The 14,261-nt window shown below is 32.9% G+C and overlaps 1 protein-coding gene across 3 annotated transcripts in view; it reads right to left on the bottom strand.

The window, feature by feature from the left end:
• The window catches only part of LOC111635514 (non-canonical poly(A) RNA polymerase PAPD5-like), a 93,274-nt gene that overhangs the window by 8,782 nt on the left and 70,231 nt on the right, over nucleotides 1-14,261 (bottom strand). For all 3 annotated transcript variants that reach the window (XM_023380492.1, XM_023380490.1, XM_023380491.1), the window contains exons 4-6: nucleotides 11,991-12,111; nucleotides 9,540-9,635; nucleotides 1,610-1,750 (exon numbers count right to left, since the gene is read on the bottom strand). In XM_023380492.1, coding sequence (XP_023236260.1) covers nucleotides 1,610-1,750; nucleotides 9,540-9,635; nucleotides 11,991-12,111 — 358 coding nt within the window. The remainder of the gene's footprint in view (nucleotides 1-1,609; nucleotides 1,751-9,539; nucleotides 9,636-11,990; nucleotides 12,112-14,261) is intronic.

The following is a 14,261-nucleotide window of genomic DNA, read 5'->3' as shown; positions in this document are numbered from 1 at the left end:
TACATGCTCGGTACGCAAATGATTAGCATTTCAATGCATGCTCATGTAGCAGGTAGGCGTAAGGCCACCTACAGTCTGTATAAAAGGAAAGATGGTAAAGCAGTTTTCTTATATGGAAATCACATTTGTATGTTGGTTACTTGTGTAAAGGTTTTGTTATGACTCGTGTGAGGAGGAGGAATGCCTACCAGCACATGTCAGAGTTTAATTATGGTAAAATTGTAGCCCGCAAGGACTGCGGTTTATTGTTCTGTGCTGGTTGTATTCCCGTGACTGTCACGGAAATATGTAATCAATGAGTCCAGGAGAGCCATACAGAAAGCTGTGCAGGATCTCTGCTGCCCCCAGTCACTAACGCCTGAGAGGACAGACATCTTGTCTGCATGGCCTTGCATGACTGTATGACATTATGCAATTCTGTTGCAGAACCTGTTATCAAGAACTACAATAATTTACACACAGGTAGAATGTTGCAAGTTTGGGTAGCAGAGCACCAAGAGGATATTGCAAATAATAAACATACAACTGAGCTTTCAAAAAAAGAGTATTAGGGCATGGCTACATGTCACTTTAGGCTCGTACTAGATTACTGAGGTGGTGTTACGACAAAAGAACATTATTCTTATGGGAAAATCTTTATATTGCATCATTTTCACCATGTAATTTAATTCTCCTACTGTTGATATTTCTCAATTATAGATAAAATTATTTAAACAATTCACACTGTAGATGTTCAAAAAGTCTTTATACTTGGAGAATTATATCTTTGTTGATAATTTCACATGCACATTATTTTCATTAGACCAGGGCTGTCCAACTGGCGGCCCGCCAAATAATTTTTACGGCCCCCGAGTACATTTTACTATGAATAAATTTATGTTACTAAATTATTATTATTAATATTAAAATTATTTTACTATGTGAAAATTTAAATCTAATTTGAATTTAAAGTAGGTACTATTTAGTTTGCATAACTTCACTTAACCTGGCTGAATACAGCAGCAACCTTCTTGGCCCCCGAAATGTTTGGTGAAGAAAATATGGCCTACGGGCTATGATAAGTTGGACAGCGCTGCATTAGACTATTCTAATTTTTAATGAATATTTGTTAAGTAAACCTAATGCCTTTATGTAATTTTAAAAAGAAATGTTGTATATTATGTTCTATTCTTAAGTTTAAAAATTTGTGTTCAATTTTTGCCTGATGATGAAGATTGTATGTCTTTGAAAGTATTGTAATTTTCTTAAATATATGTTTTTAACATTGATTTAGTGTGATTTTATCTTCTGTTTGAAAACACAATTTAATTTTTTGGTAGTACATGCATACATTATTTTAAATTTTGAACATAAAAAGTAATGAATTAACAATAATAATAATCAATTCTAATTCTAATAATTCTAATAAATGAAGTCAAATTTTATTAGCTACTGTTGTGCTAAAGATTGATACACTACTTTAACTATTCAGCAATCTAAAATAAAATGCAAATACACATTTTTTAACAAAGCACTATGATAATCAGGCTTCAAGTATCACAATAATAAAAACAAAAAGTCATTATACACAAAATTTAAAAAAATAATAATAATTCAAATATTTACATACCTGAAGAAAGCTGATAGTCAATAAAATAAGGCTATAGGAACTTATTCCACCAGTGAACACTTCATTTAAATCTCTCTCCAAGAGAAATTGTTTCAAAACTAACACTAATTTTGGTAATGTAGGATAATTTTTAATAAATTCCTAAAACAAAAATAGTTTATCTTGATTAATCAACTATTTCTTAAAAACATATAAATAAAAAAAAACATGTTCCACAAATTTATCTAAATATAAATGATTATAAAAAATGATACTAAGTGGCATCAATCTTTTCTCAATACATATTTTAATTAGCTTTATTAATTTAATATCTTTCTTATACAGTAGAACCTCAAAAACTCGGCTCTCGATAACCCGGCACTCCGGATAACTCGGCCACACCCTGGCAGGGCAAAAAAATCCTTAGTTAATTAATTTTCATTATAGACAGCTTTATAAAAGTATAAAAGCTCTCATAAAGTATTTTTCTGAGGTCTGTCTTATCAGGTAAATTACTGTACACAGTGTATTCATTAATTTTCATTTTCATGTAGTAAAGGCTCCATGCCTTCATAAAGGATGTACTTTTCCTTTGTTTAAGGGTATTTGGACAGTTTATTCTCTGTTATATTCTCAAGTAAACAATACATACAAGTACAGTACAGTATTTTCTGAGGAAACACTCGTACTTATTTTTTTTAACCCCATTCCCGATAACCCGGCATTTTCACAAACTCGGCCACCCTTCGGTCCACATTAGGCCGAGTTTTCGAGGTTCTACTGTATTAATATTCCTTCAAAAGACCACATTGAACAAATATTACTCTTATTAATTACTATTACATTACTCTCATGAAATAATACTGAAGATAACAGGTGTGACATCATCTAATTAAACTATTGAAAAATCTTTACAGTGAACAAGAAGCCATAGTTAAAACATAATTTGGAGAGACAGAATAGTTTGGAATAGGAAGGGGAGTTGGACAGGACTGTATATTATCATCACATCTCTAACTTATAAAATGAGTGAATTATGAAAATGGCTGGAGGAAGAAATAATAGCAATAACTTAAGACACTACTTGAAGATAATAAAAAACATCTGAGAGAGTTTATTAGAAAAGTTTAACAGGAAACTGATAGAGATGCTCTAACATAAAATGTCAGTAAAATGAAAGTAATATCAACTGGGGTGCTTAGTGCATTTACAGTTGATGGAAAGGAAATTGAAGCAATGAGTAACTTTATTTTCTTGATTCCAGAGAAAACAGAAATGGGCAGTGTGAAAAAGAATCAGAGACTACTCTTAGACAGGAAAGCAACGAAAAAACTGTACAGGATCATGAACAATACATAGATTTATCTATGAAAGATGATGAAAGCAATGATTTCTCCTGTTGTACTGTATGAATTTAAAAGTTGATCCAGAGGAAATATGAAATGAAGAAAGTAGATTCATTTAAAATGTGGATCTGAAAGTAACTGCTTAAAATATCTAGACTATAAAAAAAAATTAACCTATTCAGACCACGTGACATTTGCAAAGGAAATGGAAAAATAATCATGCTTTGCTAGATGGTAGGAAGTAGAAAATGAAGAAGACAGTGAATGAGATGGATGAATGCATGGAATAAAGAAAACTATAAGAGTTCTGCATGAATAGGCTTACAATATTTATTTTTTTCCAAACTGGGACAAAATAAACCAGCAACAACTTGCTCGACTTTCCTGGCAACATTTAAAATTTTGATAGCACCATCTGTTATCATATTTTATTTTTAAAAAACTTATATTTTTAACTATTATAAAATGGGATAAAGCTTAATTTTGAAAGTAGAGATGGGTTTTATAAAATATTGTAAATGCTAATAATAACCAGTAAAATAGCCATTAAGTCTGAACCTACTGGAGACACACGATCCTCTTCCCACGTCCTCGACCTGTAATCCCTAAAATTTAATAGTGTCAATCCTCCTAATAAACAAACATTCCTGAAAATTTCAGAAACAGCCATATGTATGTATGGCTGTTCCTGAAATTTGAAACCCCCAAATATTTTTGCATTTCTCAATGTTTCAAGAAGTCTTGAGCCCAAAAATGTAAAAATCTTTGGGGGTAAATTTTTTGACCGACCACCATACTTTCCCTCTGTTATATATAACAACCTGGAAAATAAAAAGGAGTAGACAATAATTCAATTTATTAATTGAAATTATTACAAAGAACATAGATTGGAACATTTTTAATTATTTGCTGAGGAGTGAAACCAATCATATTTATCAATATCATCAACTTTTTCAGTAACAGCTTGTCATTTTTAATTTTTTTCAATAAAATCTGAACAGCTCATTTCCATATTCACTTTACATATAATTAAATTTCCAAGTTTACTCATTCTATATCTTTCCTGAGACCAGACATTACTCATCACCGAGAATGCTCGTTCAACAGGAGCAGAAGTGACCAGCTGGCAGAAAATATATTCCATAATTTGGGTCAGATTTTCCAACAAAATGTTTTGATTCTTGAAATATTTAAAAAATTGGATCCATTTTTCTTTGCAAGATAAATCTTGCCATGTTTCACAGTTTGCTGGCCAAAAGTTTTTGGCCATTACCACCTCATTGAATATTACATCTAAATTCATAACAGCATTTCCAAATACTTCATTTATTTTTTCCCTGGTTGTTTCAATTTCAGACCATGCAATATCATTGAAAGCCTGAATCCATTCTAATCATTTGGCTCTATCAAATGCTTTGTTCCAAAGATCAATGTAAGAGAGACATTGATCATAAAAATTTGTAAATTCTTGTATTATCACGAAAATATTAATTTTATTACTTTCTTCTAAGGCTGTAAATATTTTTTCGCTCTTTGTGGCATAAACTTATTAATGAATCTTTCTTCAATATTACTTTCTAATTTTTTCATTTCAACAGCAACATCTATTGCACTTGCCTTTGTTGTTTTCATTGTTAAAATTGTTTTACTGAACAAAGCGAGTTGGCCATGGACAAATCACAAATATATTTAGCTGTAAATAGCTGAAAAAAGTTTTGTATAACTTTTGGACTTTGCTTGAGATAAAAAGTAAGATTTTAGCCCATCATAGATTTGAAGAATTCTCTCAACAGCTGGAAGCAATGAAAGAGAGCGAGTGTTGCCATGTAAATTTTCTTGTGCTTGACATTTACAGAATCCCAAAATTCATTCAACTGAGTTACACAAATGATATAAATATAAAAATATTTATGTATTTTAATAACAAGACCCCCCAATTTCAACAGGTAAAACATCAGCTACAGTTTGAAGACAATTATGAAAAATGTGTGTTCCCAACTTATGCCCACAATATATCTGCAAATCTCTTTTCTTGCAATACTGTTCAACCCCTTACTGACACTGGAGTATTCTACACTTACAATTAAAAATCATCCCACAAATGTTTTCAAATCTTATGAAGTTTTTCTTCAGGTGGAAATGGAATACTTGAGAAAAAATCGAACAGGAGATTTCAAATCGAAAAGTTTGTCGAATTCCGCTCCGACTGACGTGTGCCGTGTCAATTACTACGATACTTGTTTAGGAGAAGTTGCCAGGCTGGTGATAGGTTGAGCTCTTCTTTTAGGTTGATGCATGTATTTGTATGGCTCATTTTATAAATAGCCATAGCTTCTGACCATTTTGTGTGCTTAGGGGGGGTGTGGTTGTGATGATTTTAGCTTTTTTGAGCTCTGCCTCTATGTCCTGGTCTGTTGCATAAATACTTAGGGCTGTAGTGAGCCTTCCGTGTTGTAGATCAGCTTGGTGTTACATTAATCTGGTCTTTAATGAGTGCTTAGTAGAACCAATATAGAAGAGTTCTTTTTGCCATCTGTTATCCACTAGAGGGATAGAATATATGCATACATTCTGTAGAAATCTGGGAGGGGTCTTTCCCGTTTTTTTAGGATGTCTGCTATGGTGGGGCCTCTTCTACAGATTATTTGTATTTGTTGTTTCTTGGCTATTTCTCCATATATTTCTTTAACATATGGGTTGAAAGTGACAGGGAGCCTTGTTTGTCCGTTCTGGTTGTTGGTATCCTTTGTCTGTGCTATGGATGTGCCCCTTTGATGATATTGCCTTGTTATACTTTGTATTAAGAAAGGGTACCCATGCTCTGCTGCAACTTTTTTAAGTATAACCAGGCAACATCATCAAAAGGGCACATCCACAGCACAGACAAAGGATACCAACAACCAGAACAGACAAACAAGGCTCCCTGTCACCTTCAACCCATATGTTAAAGAAATATATGGAGAAATAGCCAAGAAACAACAAATACAAACAAGTAAAATGGCAAAACCATATTTGGGACAAGACTATGTCTCAGAGACGGAATCACTTTGATGCTCAAGGCAGGCCTCGTTCTCATTCTCCTATCTTCTTTGATATCACTACTTTTGGGCGCGATCATTCAAACTTCACCGGCCGCGACCACGAGATCGTCCACAATGCATCTTCGATGAAATTAACCTATCTAATCTCAAAATTTCTCTCTGTTGCGTGTTGGTCTGGGGTTGAATTTTTGTCAATGCGTAATGAAAAGTTCCCATTTTTGAAAAAAATAATCGTGGCTATTGTATCATCCAAAATTATTTTTTTTATTTTGCACAAACAATATACAGTTTAACTGATTATAATGTCATCGGATGTAACGACAATCCTAATATAACGTCAAATTTTTATTGGCCCTACGATTTTACTATACTAGATAATGTTAAAAAAAGCCCACTTGTAACAACATAAAACTGTTTTAACATCATATTTGAAGCACTCCCAAATTTACAAAATTAGATTACAGATTTTATTTAACATAGAAGAAACAAGGTGTTCAGTCCTAAGGTCAGAGTTCACTTCTTAGAATGACTGTGGGTGGTACTATCCCCTACCTAACTTCAGTGAGGTGAGGTGGCTGTTTTGCCTGTTTGTACATGAGGGTCGCCATTTTGCATTTTATTTTGACTCGATTCTCAGTCCTCTACGAGTCTGGATTTTTTTATATGCATATGATTTGGACACGTAATACTCTGTGCCAAATATCAACTCTCGACATGTACTCCTTCATACCTCTATGCTGGTAAGAACATCAAGCAGTACGATTTTATAAACAAGACATACTCTTGTCAATAATCTATAGAAGAGGCCCCACCATAGCAGACATCCTGAAAAACGGGAAATATCCTCCATATCTCAACAGAATGTACGGCGTATATTCTATCCCTCTAGTGGATAACAGATGGCAAAAAGAACTCTTCTATATTGGTTCTACTAAGTGCTCATTAAAGACCAGATTAATGTACCACCAAGCTGATCTACAACACAGAAGGCTCACTACAGCTCTAAGTATTTATGCAATAGACCAGGACATATAGGCAGAGCTCAAAAAAGCTAAAATCATCACAACCACACCCCCCCTAAGCACACAAAATGGTCAGAAGCTATGGCTATTTATAAAATGAGCCATACAAATACATGCATCAACCTAAAAGAAGAGCTCAACCTATCACCAGCCTGGCAACTTCTTCTAGACAAGTATCGTAGTAATTGACATGGTGCATGTCAGTCAAAGTGGAATTCGGCGAACTTTTCGATTTGAAATCTCCTGTTCGATTTTTTCTCAAGTATTCTATTTCCACCTGAAGAACTTCATAAAGTTCGAAAACATTTGTGGGACGACTTTTTATAGGACACATGCCAGTAACAGGTTCGATTTTTAATTGTAAGTGTTTCTCTTTTTTTAAATAAAAAAATACATTTTTCACTCCTTTGCATTTTATACCCGAAATTTGTATTGCAATTACAGTAGACCCCCCTATAACGCTTAGATACGTTCCACGCTAACCGAAAATTACGTTGTAGGAGTGAGCCAATCGCAGCCCGATAGGTGGGAACTTTACGGACTAAGGCTGTTCGAAAGGTTTTCTTCTATAAAATTAACCGATTCTAGACTAATTCCACTCAACATTTCCAAAACACGTATAATTTTNCCAAGCTGATCTACAACACAGAAGGCTCACTACAGCTCTAAGTATTTATGCAATAGACCAGGACATATAGGCAGAGCTCAAAAAAGCTAAAATCATCACAACCACACCCCCCCTAAGCACACAAAATGGTCAGAAGCTATGGCTATTTATAAAATGAGCCATACAAATACATGCATCAACCTAAAAGAAGAGCTCAACCTATCACCAGCCTGGCAACTTCTTCTAGACAAGTATCGTAGTAATTGACATGGTGCATGTCAGTCAAAGTGGAATTCGGCGAACTTTTCGATTTGAAATCTCCTGTTCGATTTTTTCTCAAGTATTCTATTTCCACCTGAAGAACTTCATAAAGTTCGAAAACATTTGTGGGACGACTTTTTATAGGACACATGCCAGTAACAGGTTCGATTTTTAATTGTAAGTGTTTCTCTTTTTTTAAATAAAAAAATACATTTTTCACTCCTTTGCATTTTATACCCGAAATTTGTATTGCAATTATTGCCACAGAATCTCATGATTTTTTTCATTAGGTCATGCTTTTTGATAACCAACAACAAACCAATGATTAATATTTCTGACGTTTTGCTTGGAATTGATTGAAAGTTTAATGTTTTACCCCTTTTGATATGAAATATCACACAATCATATTTTCTTCTATGTTTTACATATCAGTTAAAATAGTTACAAGTGAAGTTTTTTGTCTTTCTTCAATATTATTTTTTAATTTTGTTTAATTCCTCATTCAATTTGTTAAGTGACATTGGAGTAATTACATTTAAAATTATTACCTTGCATTTCTGAAAAAGCTGAATTTCAGTTCAAAAAACTTTAATATTAATTTAGAAGAACAATCAGCAGTTTTGAATCTTAATATTATGCAGTGTGGAAAGAAAGGTATCTTCTTTGGCAGTTATGAAATAGTCTTTGTGTCTTGGATCAGCTATTTTAAAAAATACTGGCCAGCTCACAAAGACAGTTTGACATTTTCTGTACAGTAGAATAATTAATGTTGACAATGAAGAAATCTAATCAATATACTCTTAGAAGGTGAACTAGGACAAAACATCAAACTGGCCAGAACTTCAGGACAGGCTTTAAATTTTAAAACTGGGCCAATCCCAGTTGAGCCAAGATGTATGGTAAGCCTATGCATGAATGAGCTGTAGAATGTGACTACTAACAATTTGAGACAAAGGGATTTGTCCATCAAGTCATCAGAATTCAAACATGACTCAAAGACATTTAAACAACAAGCAGTAATTGGTGGTCTATCATTCTGACTTTATCCTGCCAATTGAAGCAATCGGAAAAAATTTAATCCAAAGTCTGACGATCCGTTTATATAATTGCATTTTTTCATTTTCTGTGAATAGGGGATAATTTTTATACGATATTTGGTGTTAAAGCTGGAGGTATTTTGTTATTTAATTGTAAAAGTCAAATAAAAATATTAAATTAAAATTTTGCAAATAGTACAAATATTTTAAATTTTGCCAGTAAGTTACAATTGTCCCTCTTCCAATTAATTAAATAAAATTGAAATATTTCCTTTAAACAGATCCTATGATATTAATTGGTTTAACATATATTTTTTACTGGGTTTTAAGGTCTAGAATCAAGCTTCCATTTTTCCATAAGGACGGTATCTTTCTTTACACAAATTTTTTCGGAACACATATACTGCATAAAAACAAAATTAGATGTATTCACTTACATCTCAATTTAAATCAATTAATATATTTAACTAAATATTGCAGATCATCATTAATTTTGAATATCTCCTTTCCAAACAAGTTCCCTGTATCAAATTATTACTTAACAATTCTTAATATTAAAACAACAAAAGTAAACATATTCGAACATATATTAAAAGAATATCAATATAATAAATGCACTAAATTGTAAATTACTTACTTTTATTAATTTAGCACTTCTGACTCCATTAGTCATGTTAAAACTAATGTCAATTTTAACATCGGTCTTTGCATCTGTCAGTTTTACAATTGGCACCTTAAGAAAATAATAAATGACTTGGAAAAACTTCTTTATGCAAATACTATTCTATCCATGCAGTACGATTTTATAAACAAGACATACTCTTGTCAATAATCTATAGAAGAGGCCCCACCATAGCAGACATCCTGAAAAACGGGAAATATCCTCCATATCTCAACAGAATGTACGGCGTATATTCTATCCCTCTAGTGGATAACAGATGGCAAAAAGAACTCTTCTATATTGGTTCTACTAAGTGCTCATTAAAGACCAGATTAATGTACCACCAAGCTGATCTACAACACAGAAGGCTCACTACAGCTCTAAGTATTTATGCAATAGACCAGGACATATAGGCAGAGCTCAAAAAAGCTAAAATCATCACAACCACACCCCCCCTAAGCACACAAAATGGTCAGAAGCTATGGCTATTTATAAAATGAGCCATACAAATACATGCATCAACCTAAAAGAAGAGCTCAACCTATCACCAGCCTGGCAACTTCTTCTAGACAAGTATCGTAGTAATTGACATGGTGCATGTCAGTCAAAGTGGAATTCGGCGAACTTTTCGATTTGAAATCTCCTGTTCGATTTTTTCTCAAGTNAAAAATATTTTCAAAAGTTTTTAAATGATTATATTTATTAAATAATAAAACAACAATAAAATATACTGTATATGCATGTATGAGGCCGGCTTTTTTAAAGCTCCGATAGTCCATAAAACAAAGACAAGTGTAAATAACAAAATGAATTTATTACCAAGTTAAGTACAAACATGGTTATTTTTTGACATAATCACCATAAAGATTGAGGAATTTGTCATATCTGTGGACAAGCTTTTCCATCTCCTTGTCATAGAATGTTGCCACCAATGAATTGAGATGGCCTTAACAATACTGTTTTGAAAATCGTCATTAGTCTCAAACCTCTGCCCTGCTAGCCATGTTTTCAGTTCAGGAAAGAGGTGGAAGTCCACCACCTTTAAACATCCAGCATATAGCCCTGATTTAGTGCCAAACGACTTCCACCTTTTTCCTGAACAGAAAAACTGGCTAGGAAGGCAGAGGTTCGAGAGTAGTGACAATCTTCAAAACAACATTGTTAAGGCCATCTCAATTCACTGGCGGCAACATTCTATGACAAGGGAATGAAAAAGCTTGTCTACAAATATGACATATTCCTCAATCTTTATGGTAATTATGTCAAAAATTAACCAGGTTTGTATCTAACTTTTGGTAATAAATTCATTTTGTTATTTACATTTGTCTTTTTTTTTCTTTTTTATGGATCATCAGAGGATGAAAAAAAACAGCTTATGTACAATATGTATATAATTTGCTAATTGACCCTTAAGGTCAGTCAGCAAATTACATTACACGAGTCCCTTGGGAAACCCTGCCTTACAAGATTCTTTTACAGTATAGAACAGTGGTGCACAAACTATTTTCATTTCCGACCCCCTATTTTGTGCAAATTTTTTTTGCAACTCCTGGATAGACAGTAGATGTTTTTTATAATTGTCAACATAGTTAAAGTGAAATTCTTTCTGTGATTTGCACTTATGTTTCTGCCTTATTAGAGGTCTGAATAAAACACATAATTTTATAAAACAATGGTTTTATTTATGCATATGGGTATAAATATTTATTTAATGAAAAAAACTTTTAAAAAACTCTACATCACAGGAATTTAATGTGAGGTACGCACTTGCAAAGAGTTCATGATTGCTTCTATGTTTGGATCTGTATTGGAAATTGCAAACTGTAAGTCATCCTATATCTGTATTAGGTACTAATACAGATATAGGATCTGTATTAGTACCTATCTGTATCCTGTATCTGTATCCTGTATCTGTATTAGTACCTAATACAGATACAGGATGACTTACTAGAGGACTTATTAGATACTAATACAGACAATTCTTTTCATAAAAAAATATAGTTCTATTTTTTTAAATAATATAATTTCATTATTTTACTGATACCTGAAACTCTTGAAAAAATGCCTTATGTTTTTTTATTGTCAAAAAAATTTCTTTGAATTTGGCAACCCCAAAAAATTTCTCACAAACCCTGGAGGGGTCGTGACCCACGGTTTGCACACCACTAGTATAGCATGCTAAATGTGAACCAAAATTTCTGAATGTTTCTTAAGTTATATATTTTTTAAGTCATAAATTCTTATCAAACTTTTCATCATCAAACATATCATTTGCCAACATTATTTTTACCAATCATAATTTACAAACTATAGCACTCCATTTTAACAATATGATTTTTAAAATGAAAATATGAGAGACAATCATTTAACTAAAGAGAAAAATAAAAATATTATGACTATAATATAATCTATCAATATTGTACTTACAGATGCCTTTTCCAACACTTTCACACTATCAGAATCAGCAATATTATGATCAAGTAAAGCTTTTTCTAAGTCCCACAATGGAGTTTTATTCCATTTTCCAAAGACAACCAAATCGATATCACTGAAAAATATAATCTCTCTTTAATTATTAGAACAAAATATGGTTTAAATAAAAGCAAATACAGTGGTACCTTGATTTATGAGTTTAATTCATTCCATGATGGAACTCTTAACTCAAATTACTTGTATGTCAAATCATTTTCCCCAGTAAAATGAATTGAAATGCTGTTAATCTGCTCCAAACCCCAGAACACCACAATTTTTTTTTTACTTTTTTTAAGTAAGAAAAATGTACTTATAAATAACAAATATTGTATAAAAACACAATAGAATGTACTGCAATAAACTGGTTTTGCAGATGTTGTAAAGTTCATTGCATTGATGAAGAAAGTAAAGATGACAAATTTGAGAAATTGCTGGGAGACAATGGCGCTGCACACAACATGAAGGTGAACTAATGCCTATGTCACTCAATCATGTGTTTTTCTATAAGCTAACCTGTCAGACATTGGAAAAGTAATGAAAATGACAAAATTACAACAGTTTTCCATCTTCTTTTTCTTAATCTATGGTTTGCTGCGCCAACTAGTGGTGGGGTATCTGAAGCTGGCTCATAACCCAAATTTTATCTCTCAACTCAAAGCAAAAAATCAGCTAAGAGATGACTTGTAGCTCGGGACACTCATAAGTCAAGGTACTACTGTAAAAACAAAATGTTTTAATAAAATATATATTAAATAAAAATTCAAAAATCTTGTAAAATTATTTTAATATTAATACAGTAGACCCCCCTATAAAACGGGTTCCTATAAAACTGCGAAAAAATTGCGACGGTATCCGTAAAAAACTCCTATAATTACGTAAAACGTCATCGGGCAGCCGAACTATTTTCCACCATCAAGCGCCACGCTACGGAGAGATTACTATCGTCTATACAGTATTATATATAAATTATATATAAATTAGGTACCGTACATATAATTACAGTGGAACCTCGGTATACGACCTTAATCCGTTCCCGATGTTTGGACTTATACCAAATTGGACGTATACCAAACCAACCTTTCCCATAAGAAGTAATGTAGAAATGATTAATCCGTTCTCGTGTAAAAAATGGCTGGCTTTAGACACCTCGCTTTCCTGGCTAGTTCCTGCTTGATTTTTCGTAAGATCAGCATTATATTTTTAGTTTTCTCGCAAATAATTGCTTCCGATATGCTGTCTCCAGCACTGTTTTTCAGTTATCCAAAGCAAAAGCGATTTCTCGACATGATCTAATGTCTTCGATCTCTGTTTAGAAATTGATTTAACCCCTTTTGCAGTGTTAGCAGATTTAATAATGTCTTTATTTCTCGTGATTGTCCATATCGTCGTTCTCGGAATACGGTAGGCAACAGTTAAAATCTCGAACACGCGTGCCATCTTCGTATTTCTCAACAATCTCTTTTATCAGTTCCATTGTAATTCTAGTCATTTTTTTTAGTTTTCTGTCGCTTTTCATTTGCCTTTTTGCAATTTGTGATTAATAAAAATAATAAAATTTTACTTACAAATTAAAATCAGAAGAAATTTAACAAAGTTATAAACCGTTGCACCGCGAACGTCTGGTCTGGTCTAGTATGCCGATAGTGCTATTTGTTCATTGATGGCGCGTATAATTGAATTATGTCGTATACCGAACAAAAGTCGTATACTGAGCAAAATTTCTTTCGTCCAAACAGGACGTAATCCGAATTGGACGTATTCTAAAGCAGACGTATACCGAGGTACCACTGTATATATAAATTAGGTACTGTATATATAATTATATATTAACTTAATTTATTGTAACTTTGTTATAATTACATATATATGTTCCGCCGCGTAGCGCCACGCTACGGAGAGTTTAGGCTAACTATCATCTGTACAGTATGTAAATTAGGTACCATAAGTCTAATACAGTACAGTAGATCCCCCTATAAGATGGTAGATACGTTCCATTCTTTATGAATCAAGTTTGTAGGAATCATAGTTTACGGACTACGGCTGTTTGAAAGGTTTTCTTTCATAAAATTAATCGATTCTAGACTATTTCGACTCAACATTTCCAAAATACGTATATTTTTTTGAAAATAATCCGTATAAACTACGTTATAAACAAAAAATTGTAGGATTGCTTACCGAGTGTGTACCGTTCGACTACGCCCGTTGCTAAAGCTTGGTTTCGTCGCG

This window comes from Centruroides sculpturatus, unplaced genomic scaffold, assembly GCF_000671375.1.
Source record: "Centruroides sculpturatus isolate CEXI.00-Female unplaced genomic scaffold, Cexi_2.0 scaffold978, whole genome shotgun sequence".
In the NCBI taxonomy this organism is placed as follows: domain Eukaryota; kingdom Metazoa; phylum Arthropoda; class Arachnida; order Scorpiones; family Buthidae; genus Centruroides; species Centruroides sculpturatus.
This window is presented reverse-complemented; position numbering and strand designations above follow the sequence as displayed.